Source organism: Pundamilia nyererei, unplaced genomic scaffold (assembly GCF_000239375.1).
Source record: "Pundamilia nyererei isolate P.nyererei 1_Seehausen unplaced genomic scaffold, PunNye1.0 scaffold00009, whole genome shotgun sequence".
NCBI lineage: Eukaryota > Metazoa > Chordata > Actinopteri > Cichliformes > Cichlidae > Pundamilia > Pundamilia nyererei.
The window spans coordinates 6,882,530-6,897,991 of NW_005187410.1; the positions used below are offsets into that span (position 1 = coordinate 6,882,530).

Sequence of the window (15,462 nt, forward strand, 5' to 3'; positions counted from 1 at the left end):
GCAGTTGCAAGTTGGTTTTTTTTTTTTTGTTTTTGTTTTTTTTGGGGGGGGGAGAGGACTAAAAGAACACAAAGTTCACATTTTCCTTTGGTTTTCTCTCTGCCACCCCTCTTGGGTACCATATCGGAGGGGAAAAAGGCACATGTTATGACTAGGTGTCGTGGGATTAAAGACCCTATGGATGGCAAGGTGCCTCCGCATTTATCTGTGATTTACCTGGTTCATTCTTGATTCCAGAAAATGATTATTAGATAAGCCTGCTAAAATGCCCCTGGCCTTTTGTTGTATCCAAAATATCTGATGTTTTTCACAGATTTCAAGGCAAAGTAGCTGTTTTAGTTCATGGCGTAAATGTATCCTTATCTATTCATTGTTTTTCAGCCCTAAACCTAAGACGGAGGCCATGGTACGATCACCTCCTGTCGTGTCTCCCTCCACTGCCGCCCAGAGTGACTCTAAAATGCCCAATCAGGGCAAACCAGGGAGTACGGGCAGCCAATCACAGCCCTCACCCTGTGACCCCAAGACCAAAGGGGCTCAAAATGTTGCAGGTGGAGTGGGGCTTAAAAATGGCCAGAGCCTAAGCTCCGGCCCAAGCTCCAAGGTGAAATCCAAAAGGAGCATGAACAACTCTGCAGAGTCATCCGAACAACCAGAGAGTGGTACGCCTACCAGTGAAGAAACAGGTAAGAATCACCACAGCCAGTACAGTATTATCAAATCATCTGCTGTGTTGTTTGCTAATACTACACACTCTGCCAAGAGAATACAAATTGGACATCTTGAAAGATGTACTTTGCAGTCCCTCATTGCCAGTCACACTGATAAACCTAAGGCCACTGATGGCTTTGTGTGTGTGTGTACAGATAGTAGCAGGGCGAAGAGGATATGTGTTACGGAGAGGAGGGCGCCGTACAGTGGAGCTGACTGGTACTCTGGGGGAGAAAGTGACGAAGATAACAGAGGATTCTTCAGTAAGTGTGTTAACATGTGCATTCAAGCATATATAATATTCCCTCCATTAATCAACTTGACTTGACAGCGGTTTTCAGTAGAACTACATTTCCCATAAGTCTGTGCTTAAAGTCGTGGGTGATACCCTGTTCTCTCCCTGCAGACTCAAACTCCAGCGATGTGAATCCCCAGGACACTGTCACACATTCTACCTCCAATGCCGGACTCAGTCGCTCCTCAACGCCCTCCCACAATACACTGGGAGGCCAAGTCTCCACAACAGAGCCTGCTAGTGGCCAGAAACAAGGCTCAAAATTTGTTTATGTCTTCAGCACAGGGATAGCTAACAAGTAAGGAAGTCAGAAGTTACCTTTTCTATTACTTCGTATTTGTCATATATTTTTTGGCTTAGAAATAGAATATTCCTGTTTAATTGCTGGTGTTCACAGTTGGTTTATCTAGCCAAGTTTTAAATATTAATGAGTTTATAGAAAGTAAAACATTTTTTCTTTTACATAATAAAAACCTACATCTGCAGCAACACGATTAAAATAGAATTGCTAACAGTGATATTTTCATTGAGTGTATCTTTGTGCTTCTGTCATCAGTGACTGTTAAAGCTGTTTGTATATGTGGGACTAAGGTACTTGGCTTCCTCGCCTGTCCTTCACCCAGCTTTTTCAATTATAGCCTAAATATTTTGTGTGTATCTGCACAAGCACGTGTGTTTTTCAGTGGGAGTACATGCTTTGCTTAGATTACCACTCTCTTTTGGGAGTTGGAGATCAAATATGTGGATGCCCAATAGAAGGTGTGCACGTGTAATACTTTTCTTAGTCTGCTGACCTTGGCATTACCTTCATGGTCGCATCTAAGACTCATTCATGTGGCTCACTGTCTCACACACTCACACTCACTATTGTGTCCGATGACTGATATCTAACCGTCTGCCTCCTTGTCCTCAGGGCAGCTGAAGAGGTTATTAGTGGCCGTATAGAAAACATCATTGTCTTCCACATTACAAACATCTCCAACAACAGGGACATAGCTCACCTCCTCTTGGTAAATACTCATTTCATAGTAAATAAATACTAACATATATACATGGCATATGAAATTTTATATATATATGAACATGATTATGTTGACACTGCTACATCTCAATTCCGTTTCTCTTTCTCTGTGTTAAAGAACAATGCAGCAAACGACTCCAATCCTCCCCAGCAGCCTCCGTCCCACACCCAAGATCAGAGCCACCAGCCTGGATCCAACCCGTCCTTACCTGGCACGTCAGAGCCAGCCCCACCACAGCCTTCAAATCAAGGGAGCCAATCTGGTGTTCTTCCGCAGGAAGGCTCATCCTCTACAGGCATGGAATCCAAAAATATTCCCAGCAGCAGTCCCAGTAACACTACAGCCCCAGTTGACCAGGTCCCTGCAACCCAACCAGAGGCTGGCCTCAATCCCCCAACATCAGGTGAAAGTGGACAGGGTGGAGGAACTGGTGGAACAGGTCTGACACCCCAACAGCAGCAGCAACACCAGCAGCTAACCCAGGAGCTGTTGAACATGGAGGTGAACACAGAGGGTCTGTCACAAGAACAGATAGAACATCGGCAGCGCTCTCTGCAGACCTTGCGAGATATTCAGCGCATGCTTTTCCCTGATGACCGTGATGCCCCGCCAGCTGGAGCTCAACAATCTCATGGTGGACCCCATGATGGGGGTCCTGATGCGCCACCCCGGAGGTCTGAGCAGGGCCCCTTACAGGCTATGATAGCACAGTCTCAGAGTTTAGGCCCACCAGGTGGACCAGTAGGACCTCGTCCACAAGGTCCACCTTTTGGCCCACCCCATGGTCCCAGGGACATGCCCCCATTTCCACAGGATGAAATGGGTCCACACATGGGAGGCCCAGGTGGATGTGGAGATGGAGAGCAGATGACCCCAGAACAGGTGGCGTGGCTGAAGCTACAGCAGGAATTTTACGAAGAGAAGAGGAAGAAACAAGAAATGCAACACCGGCCAATTGGTCCTGATATGATGATGCACCCCCATGGTCCACGTGGCATGATGCGAGGGCCCCCCCCTCCTTATCAGATGGGCCCAGGAGAAATGTGGGGAGGACCCGGTGGGCCACCGGATCACTATCCAGAGCGCATGAGCATGGGTCCTGGCCCCAGGGGTATGCCCCCACATATGCAGAGGATGCCTGGCTTCTCTGGCATGATGAATCCCGAGATGGAGGGCCCCCCGAGGCCTGGAATGGGATGGCCTGATGAGTTGCCTCCCCGTATAGGAGAAGCGCGTTTCCCTGGAGGACCTGGGCCAATGTTTGCTGGTCCAGGAGCTCGTGGTGAGCGTTTCCCAAACCCTCAGTCAGTCCAAGAGGCAATGTTTCACCAAGGAATGGGTGGAGAGAAGGGTCTTCCTCCTGGGATGATGATGGACATGCAGAGGATGATGGGACACCAAAGAAGTGGAATGGAACCAGGTAATGGCATGGGTATGTTTCCCAGAATGCCCAGTGATGGTCCCATGAGTCCTTCCTCTAGACTGCCAGGAATAGGGGGCCGAGAAATGGGACCTGAGTTCGGCATGGGGCCTGGCCCGGGGCCAGGACCTCATATGCATCCTTCAAAACTACGAGATCCCCCCATGAATATGAGCCCTGATGAGATGATGAGAATGAGAGGGGGTGGAGGGCCAATGGAAAATATGGGTCCACAAGGCAGGCCCATGCAGGGTCGGTCATTCCCTGAGCAGACGCAGCCAGGAGACTTTCCTATGGGGCCTGGGAGATCCTTTCCTGGGGTTGCTGGAGGAATGAGGGGTCCACATGCAGACCAAGCATTTGGTCCAGAGCACAGATCTACACCAACTGGAGGCAATGGCCGTATTAATCATATTCCCTCTGCTGGGGGTCCTGCACAAGGCCAGAGGGGCCGCAAGCCAGCAGATCTGAATGTCCAAGCAGGAGGTGGGAACTCTCCCAGTGTTAATCCACTTAAGTCTCCTCCTCTGAGGCAAGTGCAGTCCCCCATGATGGGCTCTCCCTCGGCTAATCTTAAGTCCCCTCAAACACCGTCCCAACTGGCTGGCATGCTCACCGGTTCCACAGGCCCTGGTGCCCCCCCAGCACCTCCAACTTCAGCACCAATGAAGTCTCCTCACTCCATGATGGGATCAGCAGGTGCTTCTCCTGTTCATATGAGATCTCCTTCTCTCCCTAACCCATCTCCAGGATGGGCTTCTTCACCAAAACCACCCATGCAGAGTCCTGGAGTGCCCCCTCAGGGTGGCAAGCCTCCGCTCAGTATCACCTCACCAAATATGATGCCAAGTATGGAGCAAGGTATGCATTGTTTTTCCTTTTCTGTTGTTATCTGTACCCTTTTCTTGTAAAAAGAAAATTCCTAAATAAAAACAATGAAAAAAGAGAAGTTGTATTCAGTTAATATTGGGATTTTATTTTTTAAATGATTATTGGGTTGAATTTTAGTTATAGTTATTGTCTCAGTGATCACATTTCAGATATTTGACTCAACTTGTTGAAACAGAATCAACCTAAAAACTGAAAATGATATGGATCTGATGTGTCTATCTTCCATGTTCATCAGATCTTTCAGATTAACACATCTGTGGGGTGGGGTTAGGTGGGTTATGGTCCAGTGGCTCCCTCTTCTGGCCACATAATATAGTAGCCACATTATCTTACTAAGTCTGAATTTGCACACAAATTGCAAGGAATGTCACTTGTGGTAGTTTAATGTGAAACAATCCACAAGAAGAAAAAAAAATCGACTGTTGTATTTTATTATTTCTTTGTCATGTCCTCTGTTTCTTCATATGTTGTCGTCTAGGTGGTAACGGCCCTCCCTCAGCCCCTCCTTCATCAGGGGCTCCATCTGGCTCCATGTCTCACCCAGGCAATGTCCCGTCTGGTAGCCCTTACACCATACCTCCTGAACCAACACTATCCCAGAACCCGCTCTCCATCATGATGTCACGCATGTCCAAGTTTGCAATGCCCAGCTCCACCCCACTTTACCACGATGCCATAAAGACTGTTGCCAGCTCTGACGATGACTCACCGCCAGCTCGCTCCCCTAACCTGCCGCCAGGGAACAATAATAGTAAGACGTGAAATATCTTCTGTATAATATTTAATTTCAGTTCTCTGAACTTGAGCTACTTTACCAGTGGCTATACTCTGTATATAATAATTTCTTTTTGACTTATAGGTATCGCAATGAATCACCAAGTCAATCCACGTATGATGGGACCTGGAAATGCTGGACCTATGCCTGCCCTCAGCCCTCTAGGTATGAATCCAATGGGATCCCAGCCTCTCTCACATGGCATGCCCCCACAGATGCCCTCTCCCAATGCCCCAAATATGGGCCCAGGCATGATGCCTCATGGTATGATGATACCACCAAATCCTCAAGACCCTGGTATGGCCAACCCTCAAATGATGCCACAGGGACGCATGGGTTACCCTCACCGGGGCCAGGGATACCCCCTAACCCAGTCACCTTCCCAGCAAGGCCCTTTCTCTCCGCACAATGGTCCCGGTCCCCAAGGCTTCCCTGGCCATCCTATGGGTTTCCAGGGAGAGGGAGGACCTATGGGAGGACGGATGGGGAATATGTCTCATGGGGGAGGGGCTGATGGGGTTATGTGCAAACCCAATACCCCTGGTGGGCCAGAGTTCAATAACATGCAAGGTGGATTCAGTGACGCAGACCTTCATGAGGTAATGCGGCCGGGAGCTTCTGGTATTCCTGAGTTTGACCTGTCCAGGATAATCCCTTCAGAGAAGCCCAGTCAGACTCTGTCTTACTACCCTCGAGGTGGAGGAGACAACCCCGGGGGGAAACCGCCACACCCTTCTGGCTTTCCCATGCAGAGCATGATGGGCGACGGCCCACCAAGGATGGGGATGCCAATGCAGGGGATGGGGGGAATGTCAGGGGGACCTGGTCCTGGGGGAATGGGCCCTCAAGACATGCCAATGGGCAACCCTGGCCACAATTCAATGCGGCCACCGGGATTCATTGGCCAAGGCATAATGGGCCCTCAGCACCGGATGATGTCCCCTGGGGGCCCAGGAGGGATGATCCAGGGGAGACAAATGGCCCACCCAGGTCCTGGAGGCTCACCTAACATGATGATGTCACTGCAGGGCATGGGCGGCCCCCCGCAGCAGACAATGATGATGGGGGGTCAGATGAGGCCTCGTGACATGGACATGGGCTTCAGTCCGGGCCCTGGAATGTTCTAATCCAACAGAAACATTGTATCTAGAATGTTCTTGGACAATACACAAGGAAGGAGTAATGATATCGGACTCTGGAGAGTATTCATTAAACTGATGGACTCGAGTAAAGGAGGTAAAATATGAACGAGATGGCGTACCCAGAAAATGAGCAGAGTGGAGATAACCAGTCACCTGGTAATGTCCTGTGTGAACTATTCCGGCGGAGACTGTGACAGGGCCGCATTGGAGTACTTTTGCCACAAGAACATTTAATTTTGACTCATGAACTTCAGAATGTATGGGATTGTTGTGGTCACACAGTTTTGCAAAACTGTTCATGTGGGGGGGGTTTTGGGTTGTTTGTTTTTTTTTTGTTTGTTTGTTTGTTTTTGGGGTTTTTTGATTATCTGACTGTAAAGATGACTTCGACATCAAAGAGGAATCAAACCTAACTAAAAGTCAGCGTGGAGATGCTACAGTATATGTCTACTTTTTTGAAATTAAAAAAACAAAACAAAAAAACAAATTTGTCGCGAAAGTGGTATGGAACAAGAGAAAGGAAAGAAGAATTTGTGCTTTGTGAAGACTTTAGTGGAAATCCATCTTGTCTCTCGCTCCATTGTTTTGACTGTATCTGTACAGTATATACGTGAGAGTGCGTTGGCGTGCTTGACCGAATGTGCGTTTGTGTGGTATGTATGTATGTGTCTGTATGTATAGGCATTCTATCAGTGACCTCTCAACTCCTCTTACCAAGCTTTCATTGGGGGAGGAACGTCCCCCTAAAAATACTGTACTGTTTACCATTGGTGGGCTATTCAAATTTTAGTCTATTTTAATTTTCTTTGTAACTCCAGTGTATAACAAACCAAACTATGACCTCATTAAGATAATAGTATTATTAAAAAAGCACAAACATGGACCATCTGCAGAAAGCGTCTTCTTTCTCTATTTTTACCATTGAGAGCAAACACATTTTAAGTGTGAGGATCCTGGCAGCTTTGCAGCACCATGATAATCTCCAGTCCATTTCAAGTTGTAGATGACATTTGACTCTGTGCTCCAAAACTTTCAGGACTTCCTACGCTCGCCAGCGTGAATACTATTGCTAATACCCAGATGTGCTGTGTTCTTCTTGTTCCTGTTTTGTTTTGACTCTCTTGTTGACTCTGGGTAATGATCATTCCCACAGCAATAATCTCCCGATGGTCAGCAGAATAGGACAGGAGTGGCTGTACGCCGCAGCAGGTATGCCAGGTATTATAGAACTAGAGCTAGGTAGATCTGGTATAAAAAAATTTAAACAGATAAAATAATTTTTCTTTTTTTTTTTTTTAGTAAGGCAGGTGTGGTGTCCGGAGTGAGACACAGAAATGTAAACACGTACTGCTTACCATCCAGTTGACTTCTTCTCTTTTCTCTATTGTATAAGCTTGTCATGTGTTTCTCCATTGGCTTTGGTGCAGAATAGCCTACCAGGGCTGTGGTGATGGACTACAAATAAAAGATATTCTTTTGTTATATACATGTCTATGGAGTGTGTGTGTGTGCACACGTGTGTATGTTTCCACAGAGGAGTCTTTACTATTTCACTTACAAGGACTAGTTACGCGTCTTTGTCTTGTACATACTCATACCAGCTTACCAACATTCTGCTACAAGAAGTGCAAGTCATATTAAGGAGCAGCGTTGATATGCTGACATTTTATCAGGAGGTACTAAGTGAGACTATTTTCAGAGGACACCACACTTCTAAAATAGATTCAAGCTTGTTGATGCGTTCAAATGCTTCTCCATTAGCTTCAGAAGAGGCCTCGAGGTTTTTCTAACCTGTATTTTAAAAGTTTCATTTGGCCTGTGGGAATAGTTCAGAGCCTCTCGCAAGATGTGAGCTTACAGGGGGGAGAAGAAAAAAAAAAAGACTCCATATTGATTAAAATCTGTATTCATGTCACACCAAACCAAAATAAATCTTTACATTTTGAGTGGCAGGTCATGGGAACCTCCCACAGATGAGGTACAACGTGTGTTTCTGGAACAGCGCAACGCTTGGGTCCGTGTGATTCAAGCATGCATTGCACTGTGGTCTCACAAGGAGGCAAAATGTTGCATTCAAAACATGTAGCAGAATAAGTGTTCTAACACAGTCTCTACTCCACACCTTTCTAAACACTTGATCCAGTACATTAAACTATACTTCCCTGAAGAATGATCGAACCGAATATGATGAATACAGTTGGGAGCGCAACTGATTTGATGGAATAATTTAATCAGCAATCAGACACAGGCCACATAATACAAACCTGTCCATATATCAGTGTGATGCATAACTGCAATAGTTGTTTAAAAGTGTAAAGGAAAGGTTGAGAATGCTGTTGGAGATGTTAACAAACACCACCCCAAAAAGAGGAAAACAACAAATTTATCCTATGAATAAATATCAATGCTAGACTAAAGCCTGATGTAATACATTCCAATGTGCCATAAAGGCCTCATTTCTAAGTTAATTAAAAACACAAACCACATTTTACTGACTGAGATGTCCCCTAGTTGCAAAAAACATGATTTTCTTTGCAGCATTCACATATGCTTTATATTTTGCCAGTGCAGCAAATGCTTGCAACCATAAAGAATCCCAAACAAATGTAAACCTTACTCCTGTTCAGGTGAGTTACCAGTTTATTCTTAAAAATGAAGCTAATTGTGGGGTTAACAATTAGAAAGTATAAAATAACTTCAGCCTTAATCAGTAAGCTTAACTTGCATTCAAATATAAAGCATCTATCACACTCTTCCACTTTGCACTCAGCTGTTATTGAACTAGTCGTTTAACTTAATTTTAAAGGTCCTATATATCGGGTTTTTCATATAGCAGCAAAAAGCTATTCATACAGATGTAGTGGAGTGATGATGATCTTAGCAGAGGACGAAGCTGCAAGCCTCCTGCGTGTTGTAAAATGAGTGTCTTTGTTCTTTGTTTTTGTAGCCACATGTGCGTTAGTGTATGAGTCCCTCCCTTTGAAAATGTTTGTCCTCCCTGCATTTATAAAGAGACAGAATGCAGTTCAGAGTATTCACATGGTGCCCCACCCCCACAAAGAGCACAAACAGAAGAGGCAGGGGAAGTCAAGGTAATGTTACTACAGTTTATGACATTACCAAGCGCAATAAAAGCACCCCATCAATTGTTAGTCCATCTAAGATGTCAACAAAATCTGTGTGTGTGTGTGTTTTTTTTTTAAAACACACATCCAATCTGAATGCAGGACAAAAAATATGGGAAAAGTGCCGCTGATGGTGGGTGGGCATGCAGCATATCACAGCCATTTAATGGCTTTTACTGTGTTTGCATAGAGTGATGGTCGGGGCTGGATGCTTTTTGTTGGCTCACGTGTGCACAACCTTTCTGTTTGTAAATGAATTGCAGAGAGAAAGGGGGCGGGGGGGTGATTGCTTTGGTCTTAAGATGCCAGTGCTCTAGTGCACCATTCAGTGCTTCAAAATGTCATTTATAGCACCTTTAATGTGATTGCCATGGTAACAAGATGATGTTGACTCCTGAAAGCAAGCGGTGTAACCCGAAAGCTCTACAAAAGTGGCTGTACTCCAGCGTGCTCTGACAGTGAGATGATAATGACTGATGCCGGCTGGATGGAGAGAGGACTGAGGATGTTAAAAAGGCATGATGCGTGCTGGCTGTCAGCGGTGTGCCGATGCGAAGGCTTGCTCAAGGTTCACGGTTCGGTCGGGCCTATGGTTCTGTTGCAGTGCGAGTGGTAGTCTTCAGGGCTCAGCGAGTACGTGGAGAGGACCCGTTTGAACTCCTCCAAGGGGCAGTAGACTGCACTACAACCCCCAATGAGTTGATCCTGCAGAAAGAAAAAGTAACTTGAGGTTATAGAAAGAAAAAAAAATGCAATTTTTTTTTTTGTTTTTGCTCATCCTGCGACACATTCTCAGCTCCTACCTCGCCTACATATGACACTTTAACAAAGGCCTCATTAGTTTTCCGGTTCTGGTGCAGCTCCACAGTGAGATCAGCGGCATACGGTGGCCATCTCATGTCAAAAATCCCCAAAGCCAAGAGACAAGGAATCAGAGTGGTGTCATGTGCGGAGTACAAAAACACCTTCCTGTTCGAGAGAGCATTTCAAGAGTGAAGCATTTGAAGACCAACCACAGTTATGTGTGAAATAATGCGCGTCCAACCTGCTTGGCTCTGATGAGGTGCCCTGTAGTTTCTCCTCGATGTTGTCCACCAACATGTGCAGGAGAGGTCCCACAGACAGCTGCAAGCTCTCTCTGCCACAGACAGCAAGAGAAAGGCAGCCTGTGAAGCTGAATGCACAAGTGGTAAATCTCAATCTGGCCTTTTAGATAAACCCCTGGGACTGGTGACTTTGGTTAATCTGACCTCTTGCTGGGCTCGAAGATATGGCACATCATATCCACGGCTCTTTGCTCCACTTTATCCCTCCAGGTGTCGAGCACTTGAGGGCAGGGCAGGCCGTGTGTCTGTTAATGCAAAGGAACAAGTCGCAAGTCTTCAAATAACTCCGTATAATTTCTGTTTAAATAGCATGAAGCTAAATGCATTGATTTCATTTGTCTGTGAGACTTAAATGACAACAGACATCGACACCACCGCTGACTTTGACTAGTGAGAACCCTCCAGAAAAACTGCGGCTTCCTACTCATTAAATGTGATTTCACCCTCTATTGTGACACATGGACACATGCTGTCAATCTTAATATCTGGGTTAATATCAGGCTGGATCTCAAGAAGATTAATGAACTCTGATGCTGAGTTTCATCTTACATAAGGAGCAGCTTGCGAGGTTGCGGCTTCCTGGCCACGTCTTTACAGTAAATCCTATGTAATTCTGATAGCTTGTGGCGAGAGCTGGCAAAAAGTCACATAAATCACAATGTGGCAGTGTCACCTCTCTGGCAACCATGTCATCCCTAATGAGGATGAAGTCAACTTTCTGGTGAGCAGCAATCCCCAGCTCGCTCTGGATGCTCTGCAGGTCTGCCGCGATGTCTGGCAGAGTGGTCGACTCTGCCCAGCGGTGGCTGCAAAGAACACACGCGGTGTCAGCCACAAAACACAGATACACCGTGACAACCTGTCACAGGCGCCTCAACTCTGCTCATAATGTTTCCACAGCACATTATTTCAAGGCTCCAGTAGGATGGTTTAGGCTTGATGGGACTCTATTGCTAGGAAAACACACTCTCTTCATACCCGCAAAGGATTTTAAGCATCTTGCATCCGTGATAGTTAGGATACAGGATTTCAGATTCGGCCTCCGATGTTAAAATAGGCACAATTGCTGCAAGTAGAACAGGAAATTGCAAAATAAATGAAAAATTAAATAAACAGATGAGATGAGACAGAAAAATGGGATAAGTAACATACTGCACATCTCCGCTCTACCTTTTTGTTTTTGCTGGAAGAGCCCTGCAACCAGGCACTTGGCAGACTCAATGGTCCTCACAATATTAGTGGAGCGCACGCTAGAAATAAGGAGGAAAAAAATAGGTCATGGAAGGCACCCAGTTCTAAAATAGTAAAAGCATTTAAACTCATATCCTTTGTACTTGCACTCATAAACCCAATCTATCAAAATGTCAGAGCACAGATATGAGGGGTTTTTTTTCTCCTTGCTCCTCATTATGATTTGGACCACTTACTAGACCTCAGCTGGGTTAAATGTGGAGGTAAGGAAATCGCTTTCTTCAATGTATCTCCCCCTTAGTCTTTTGCCCAACTCATACAGCTGCTGCATGCCCAGTGTGGTCAGCTGACCAGGGAATGTGCCACCCTGCCAAACACAACAAACAGGATCAGGTTATATACCCACAGATGTGGCCGGGCAGACACACACCTGTGATCACATGCAGGAATCCGGGCTGGATGTGGTACAAGAATGGCCGGAGTCCATATTGGGGGATTTAGTTTTCTAAGCTAAATCCAGTGAAGTTAAACCTCTTTAGCAAAGCAGCTCTCAGCACAGGAAAGTAACAGCTCCACGGACACTGTGACCGGACACGATATGTCAATAGGAAGCTCTACGTACAGTTCAGCGGCGAGTGAGTGAGCTCAGGCCAGTGATATCTGTAGTGGCACCTTTAAGCCACTAGATGGAGAAAAACTACATGAATTGAGGAGAGTAACAAGTGTGCTACACACATAAGGTCTATGGAAAGCCCAGAAGAAATGTGTTCAGACATTAACTTTGTCATACCACTAAAAGCAAAGCAGCATTATTAAGTTTATTCCATCATTTTCATAGTGAGAGTCAAAGTCAACTAAGCCAGATGACAGCCAGCAGCCACATCACACCTGTTTAAAAAAACAAAAAAGACAATGACTCACACTAAGTATGTTTTTCCGATAGCTGTCTTCTATAGGAGCCGGGGGCCTGGGGCCACCCTGAAGATCTGTCACTACATAGTCGATGCTGGTGTGCGGCGGTGGCTCCAAAAGCGTTGGCACCCACTGGGCCTTTGTTGAAAAAAAGAATTTGCAGTTTTTTTTCATGTGTGAAACATCTTTTTCTACAAAACATGCTCTTAACGGAAGACAGTTTTACCTCCATAACATCAGGTATTGACTTTAGGGGCGTTCGGGCGCCGTGCCGGAACAAGATCTGGACCAGCTTTAGCTCGTAAGGGGAATCAGCGCTCGTGTCAGCAAGGTTGGAACCCGTAGCAGCCTTTTCCGGTTTAGTCTTCTGCTGTGACCACAGCATCGAGCCAAACGCCACGGACGCCGACCCTAACGCAGCCGCTCCGCCCCAAAGTCCCTTCATGGCTGTGCTGTGAACAAAAGACACCAGCTGTCACCACAGAGCCACTGAGAGTGAGATAAAGCATATGCACAGGAGCGAAACAGTCTGTGTCCCTTACATAAGAGATCGATTAGAAAGTTGGAATTTGATCTAAAAACTATTAAAGCTTCCAAGTGCATGGTTTTAAGAGACTATGAAAACATACAAACATCCATTTAAAACTCTTTTAAACTAAATTATTTGGACATTCTGTTTGAACAACATCAGTTAATCAGCAGTCACAAATCCTCATCAGTCTTTCAATATAAAACTGTGAAAACTCAAAGGATTTCAAATAAACAAGACAAGAAAAGCAGCAAAAGCCTCACATTTAAAAAGCCTTTGTTAGGCCATTAAAATCAGTCTAACAGCTGCTTCTGCTCTTTTCACTAACCTGTGTTACCTGGTACAGTTAGACCTCCTGTCACGGTCAGGGATGTCAGAGATGATGATGGTGTGGCCAACTGTAACACATTGAGTAAAGCGGAAGTTGTTACTACAGACAGAAGCGTGAGTGTAGAGAATCAACGTTAAAAAAAAAAAAGTTGACGGTTTCTGATGGTGCAACACTGGTGCAATGAGCTCCCCAGGATGTGACGTTTTCCTCATTAAATATTTATTTTTTGTAACACTATCTAGTTCTGCTATAAAACTCAGATTATTAGCATTTCAACAGCACAGGGCACAGGTTAGGCAACAGGAACTCAGTGAAACACGTTACGAAAACAGAGCTAACCGAGGTGAACTCTAAACTAGCGAGGTGCAGCAGAGGGTAAAGTCCCTGCTGTCAGCCTCGATGCCAGTATCACCAAGGAAGATCACTGCTACCACACAGCCACGGCATTACCTACAGATACAGAATAAAGTGTTACCCTCGATTAAAACATACACGGCGTCCGGGAGATGACAAAATTCACTTCAGTCATTCAGCAACTAAGTTTCCACCGGTACAGAGGCGCAAGTCATGTCGGTAACTGTAGGCCGGCAAATAATGCTTCAGAATAGAAGAAAATGAGAGAGAGGTGAAGATTAAACTACATTTCCCGACATCCCCTCGGAGTACTGCCGCTCTTCTGTTTTTGTTTGGAGACTTGAAGGGGAGAACACCACCAAAGTACGCTACTCCCCTCTACAGGAAGAAACTGTATCTGCATTTCGAACTAAGAGGATTTGTTACTTTAATCTATTTTATAAAGTTATAGATCAAATATATTCGAATTTGGACAATTTGTTTATCCAAAAGCGAGGATTTTCTGAGCTTTTTTTGTTGTTGTAATCTTTAATTGCAAATGTACACTACTGTGCAAAAGTCTTGAGCAACCCAAGACAATTCTTTTTAAAAATTATAACTTGAGATAAAAATGGATATGCAGTACATTACGGTAAAACAGAGTTTGTGGAGTTCAGACAAGCTTGAAAGTCAATATTTGCTATGACCACCTTTGTTCTAAAGCACAGCCTGAACTTCGCGAGACAAGGTTTTCAGTCTACTTCTTGTGTAATTTGGCGTACCTCAGCACCTTCTCTCTGTTTCCCTTCCTTAAAAGCAGCTTCTTGACAGTCACCCTTCCACTGAGAGCATTTTTGATGAAGCTACAGTGAACAGTAGATGAATAAAAAAGGGCCAGATGCATACTTCAGGTCCTGCGGCAGGGCTTTGCTGGAGTTTTTTCTTGGTCAGTTGCAGGAAAATTAATGAAAAAAGCCTGGAGTTTTGTTGCTTAAGACTATTTAGAAACAATTATAAGAATGTTCAGGTCCTTAAGGAAAATGTAAAGAAAAGAGGGCTGACCCTGATCTGGATCTCAGCCGGCTTATGGCACAAACGTACTTATTCTATGTGTGTTATATCAACAAGTTTAGCTGTTTTTATTTTAGTAAAAGATATTAATACTTGTCTGAATTTCCCCCTAGTTTTTCCTTCTAACTACAGCATGTAAATCTATTAAATTAAATTTCCAAAAGTCTTAAGCAGAACTGCAGAAAAAAAACAAGAAACATGCCCCATTTATATTTATATAAGATCTTTAAAAAGAAGACTTTTTTTCAGGAATTAACTTAAAAAAAAAAAAGATGTGAGTCACGCATTCACGTAGAGATACCTAACGCATGACTTGCTCACAAATTCCAGTCACACTGAAGGGACCTTCATCTTCCATATTGCCAGAGTCCTCTTAATCATTACTGAATCATAACTCAAGTAAAGCAAAATCTCCTTGAGCTTACTCTTGTTTGGAAAGAGGTCTTAAAAGGACACCAATTGGAAAAGATATATAACACTTAATAGTTTTCACTGTAGAGTAACTTATAAACTTCCTTGTAGGTTTTACATTTGTATTAATTTTAGTTTGATGCTTAGTCTCGTGTTTGTCTTTCTTTAATGTATGACCATTTATATCCTTTTAAGCT

At 44.7% G+C, this 15,462-nt stretch overlaps 2 protein-coding genes across 6 annotated transcripts in view; one reads left to right on the forward strand and one right to left on the reverse strand.

Moving 5' to 3' along the window:
* The window catches only part of bcl9 (BCL9 transcription coactivator), a 28,408-nt gene extending 20,910 nt beyond the window's left edge, over positions 1–7,498 (forward strand). For all 3 annotated transcript variants that reach the window (XM_005723610.1, XM_005723609.1, XM_005723608.1), the window contains exons 4-10: positions 382–686; positions 867–974; positions 1,118–1,304; positions 1,920–2,016; positions 2,146–4,309; positions 4,818–5,090; positions 5,199–7,498. In XM_005723610.1, the coding sequence (XP_005723667.1) occupies positions 382–686; positions 867–974; positions 1,118–1,304; positions 1,920–2,016; positions 2,146–4,309; positions 4,818–5,090; positions 5,199–6,241 (4,177 nt within the window). In that variant the 3' untranslated portion in view covers positions 6,242–7,498. The remainder of the gene's footprint in view (positions 1–381; positions 687–866; positions 975–1,117; positions 1,305–1,919; positions 2,017–2,145; positions 4,310–4,817; positions 5,091–5,198) is intronic.
* A 968-nt stretch (positions 7,499–8,466) lies between these two features.
* acp6 (acid phosphatase 6, lysophosphatidic) lies at positions 8,467–14,034 on the reverse strand. Of its 3 annotated transcripts, none has more exons than XM_005723611.1 (12): positions 13,943–14,034; positions 13,448–13,517; positions 12,817–13,042; positions 12,600–12,728; positions 11,915–12,045; positions 11,658–11,737; positions 11,466–11,553; positions 11,161–11,293; positions 10,632–10,732; positions 10,427–10,519; positions 10,185–10,350; positions 8,467–10,086 (listed from the first exon to the last, which is right to left on the reverse strand). In XM_005723611.1, exons 3-12 carry the CDS (start codon positions 13,033–13,035, stop codon positions 9,952–9,954), a joined length of 1,275 nt encoding a protein of 424 aa, XP_005723668.1. In that variant the 5' UTR covers positions 13,036–13,042; positions 13,448–13,517; positions 13,943–14,034; the 3' UTR covers positions 8,467–9,951. The 3 variants fall into 3 exon arrangements, with proteins under 3 accessions (XP_005723668.1, XP_005723669.1, XP_005723670.1); XM_005723612.2 differs by having other exon boundaries at positions 13,926–14,034; XM_005723613.2 differs by lacking the exon at positions 13,943–14,034 and adding an exon at positions 13,905–13,937.
* Between the last annotated feature and the right edge of the window lie 1,428 nt (positions 14,035–15,462).

Coding starts and splice junctions, on each gene's coding strand:
- acp6 (XM_005723611.1), bottom strand. CDS start 13,035: ATGAAGGGACTTTGGGGCGGAGCGGCTGCGTTAGGGTCGGCGTCCGTG. Junction 10,733..11,160: donor ATGACATGGTTGCCAGAGAG/GTGACACTGCCA, acceptor TTGCATTAACAG/ACACACGGCCTGCCCTGCCC. Junction 10,087..10,184: donor AAGTGTCATATGTAGGCGAG/GTAGGAGCTGAG, acceptor TTCTTTCTGCAG/GATCAACTCATTGGGGGTTG.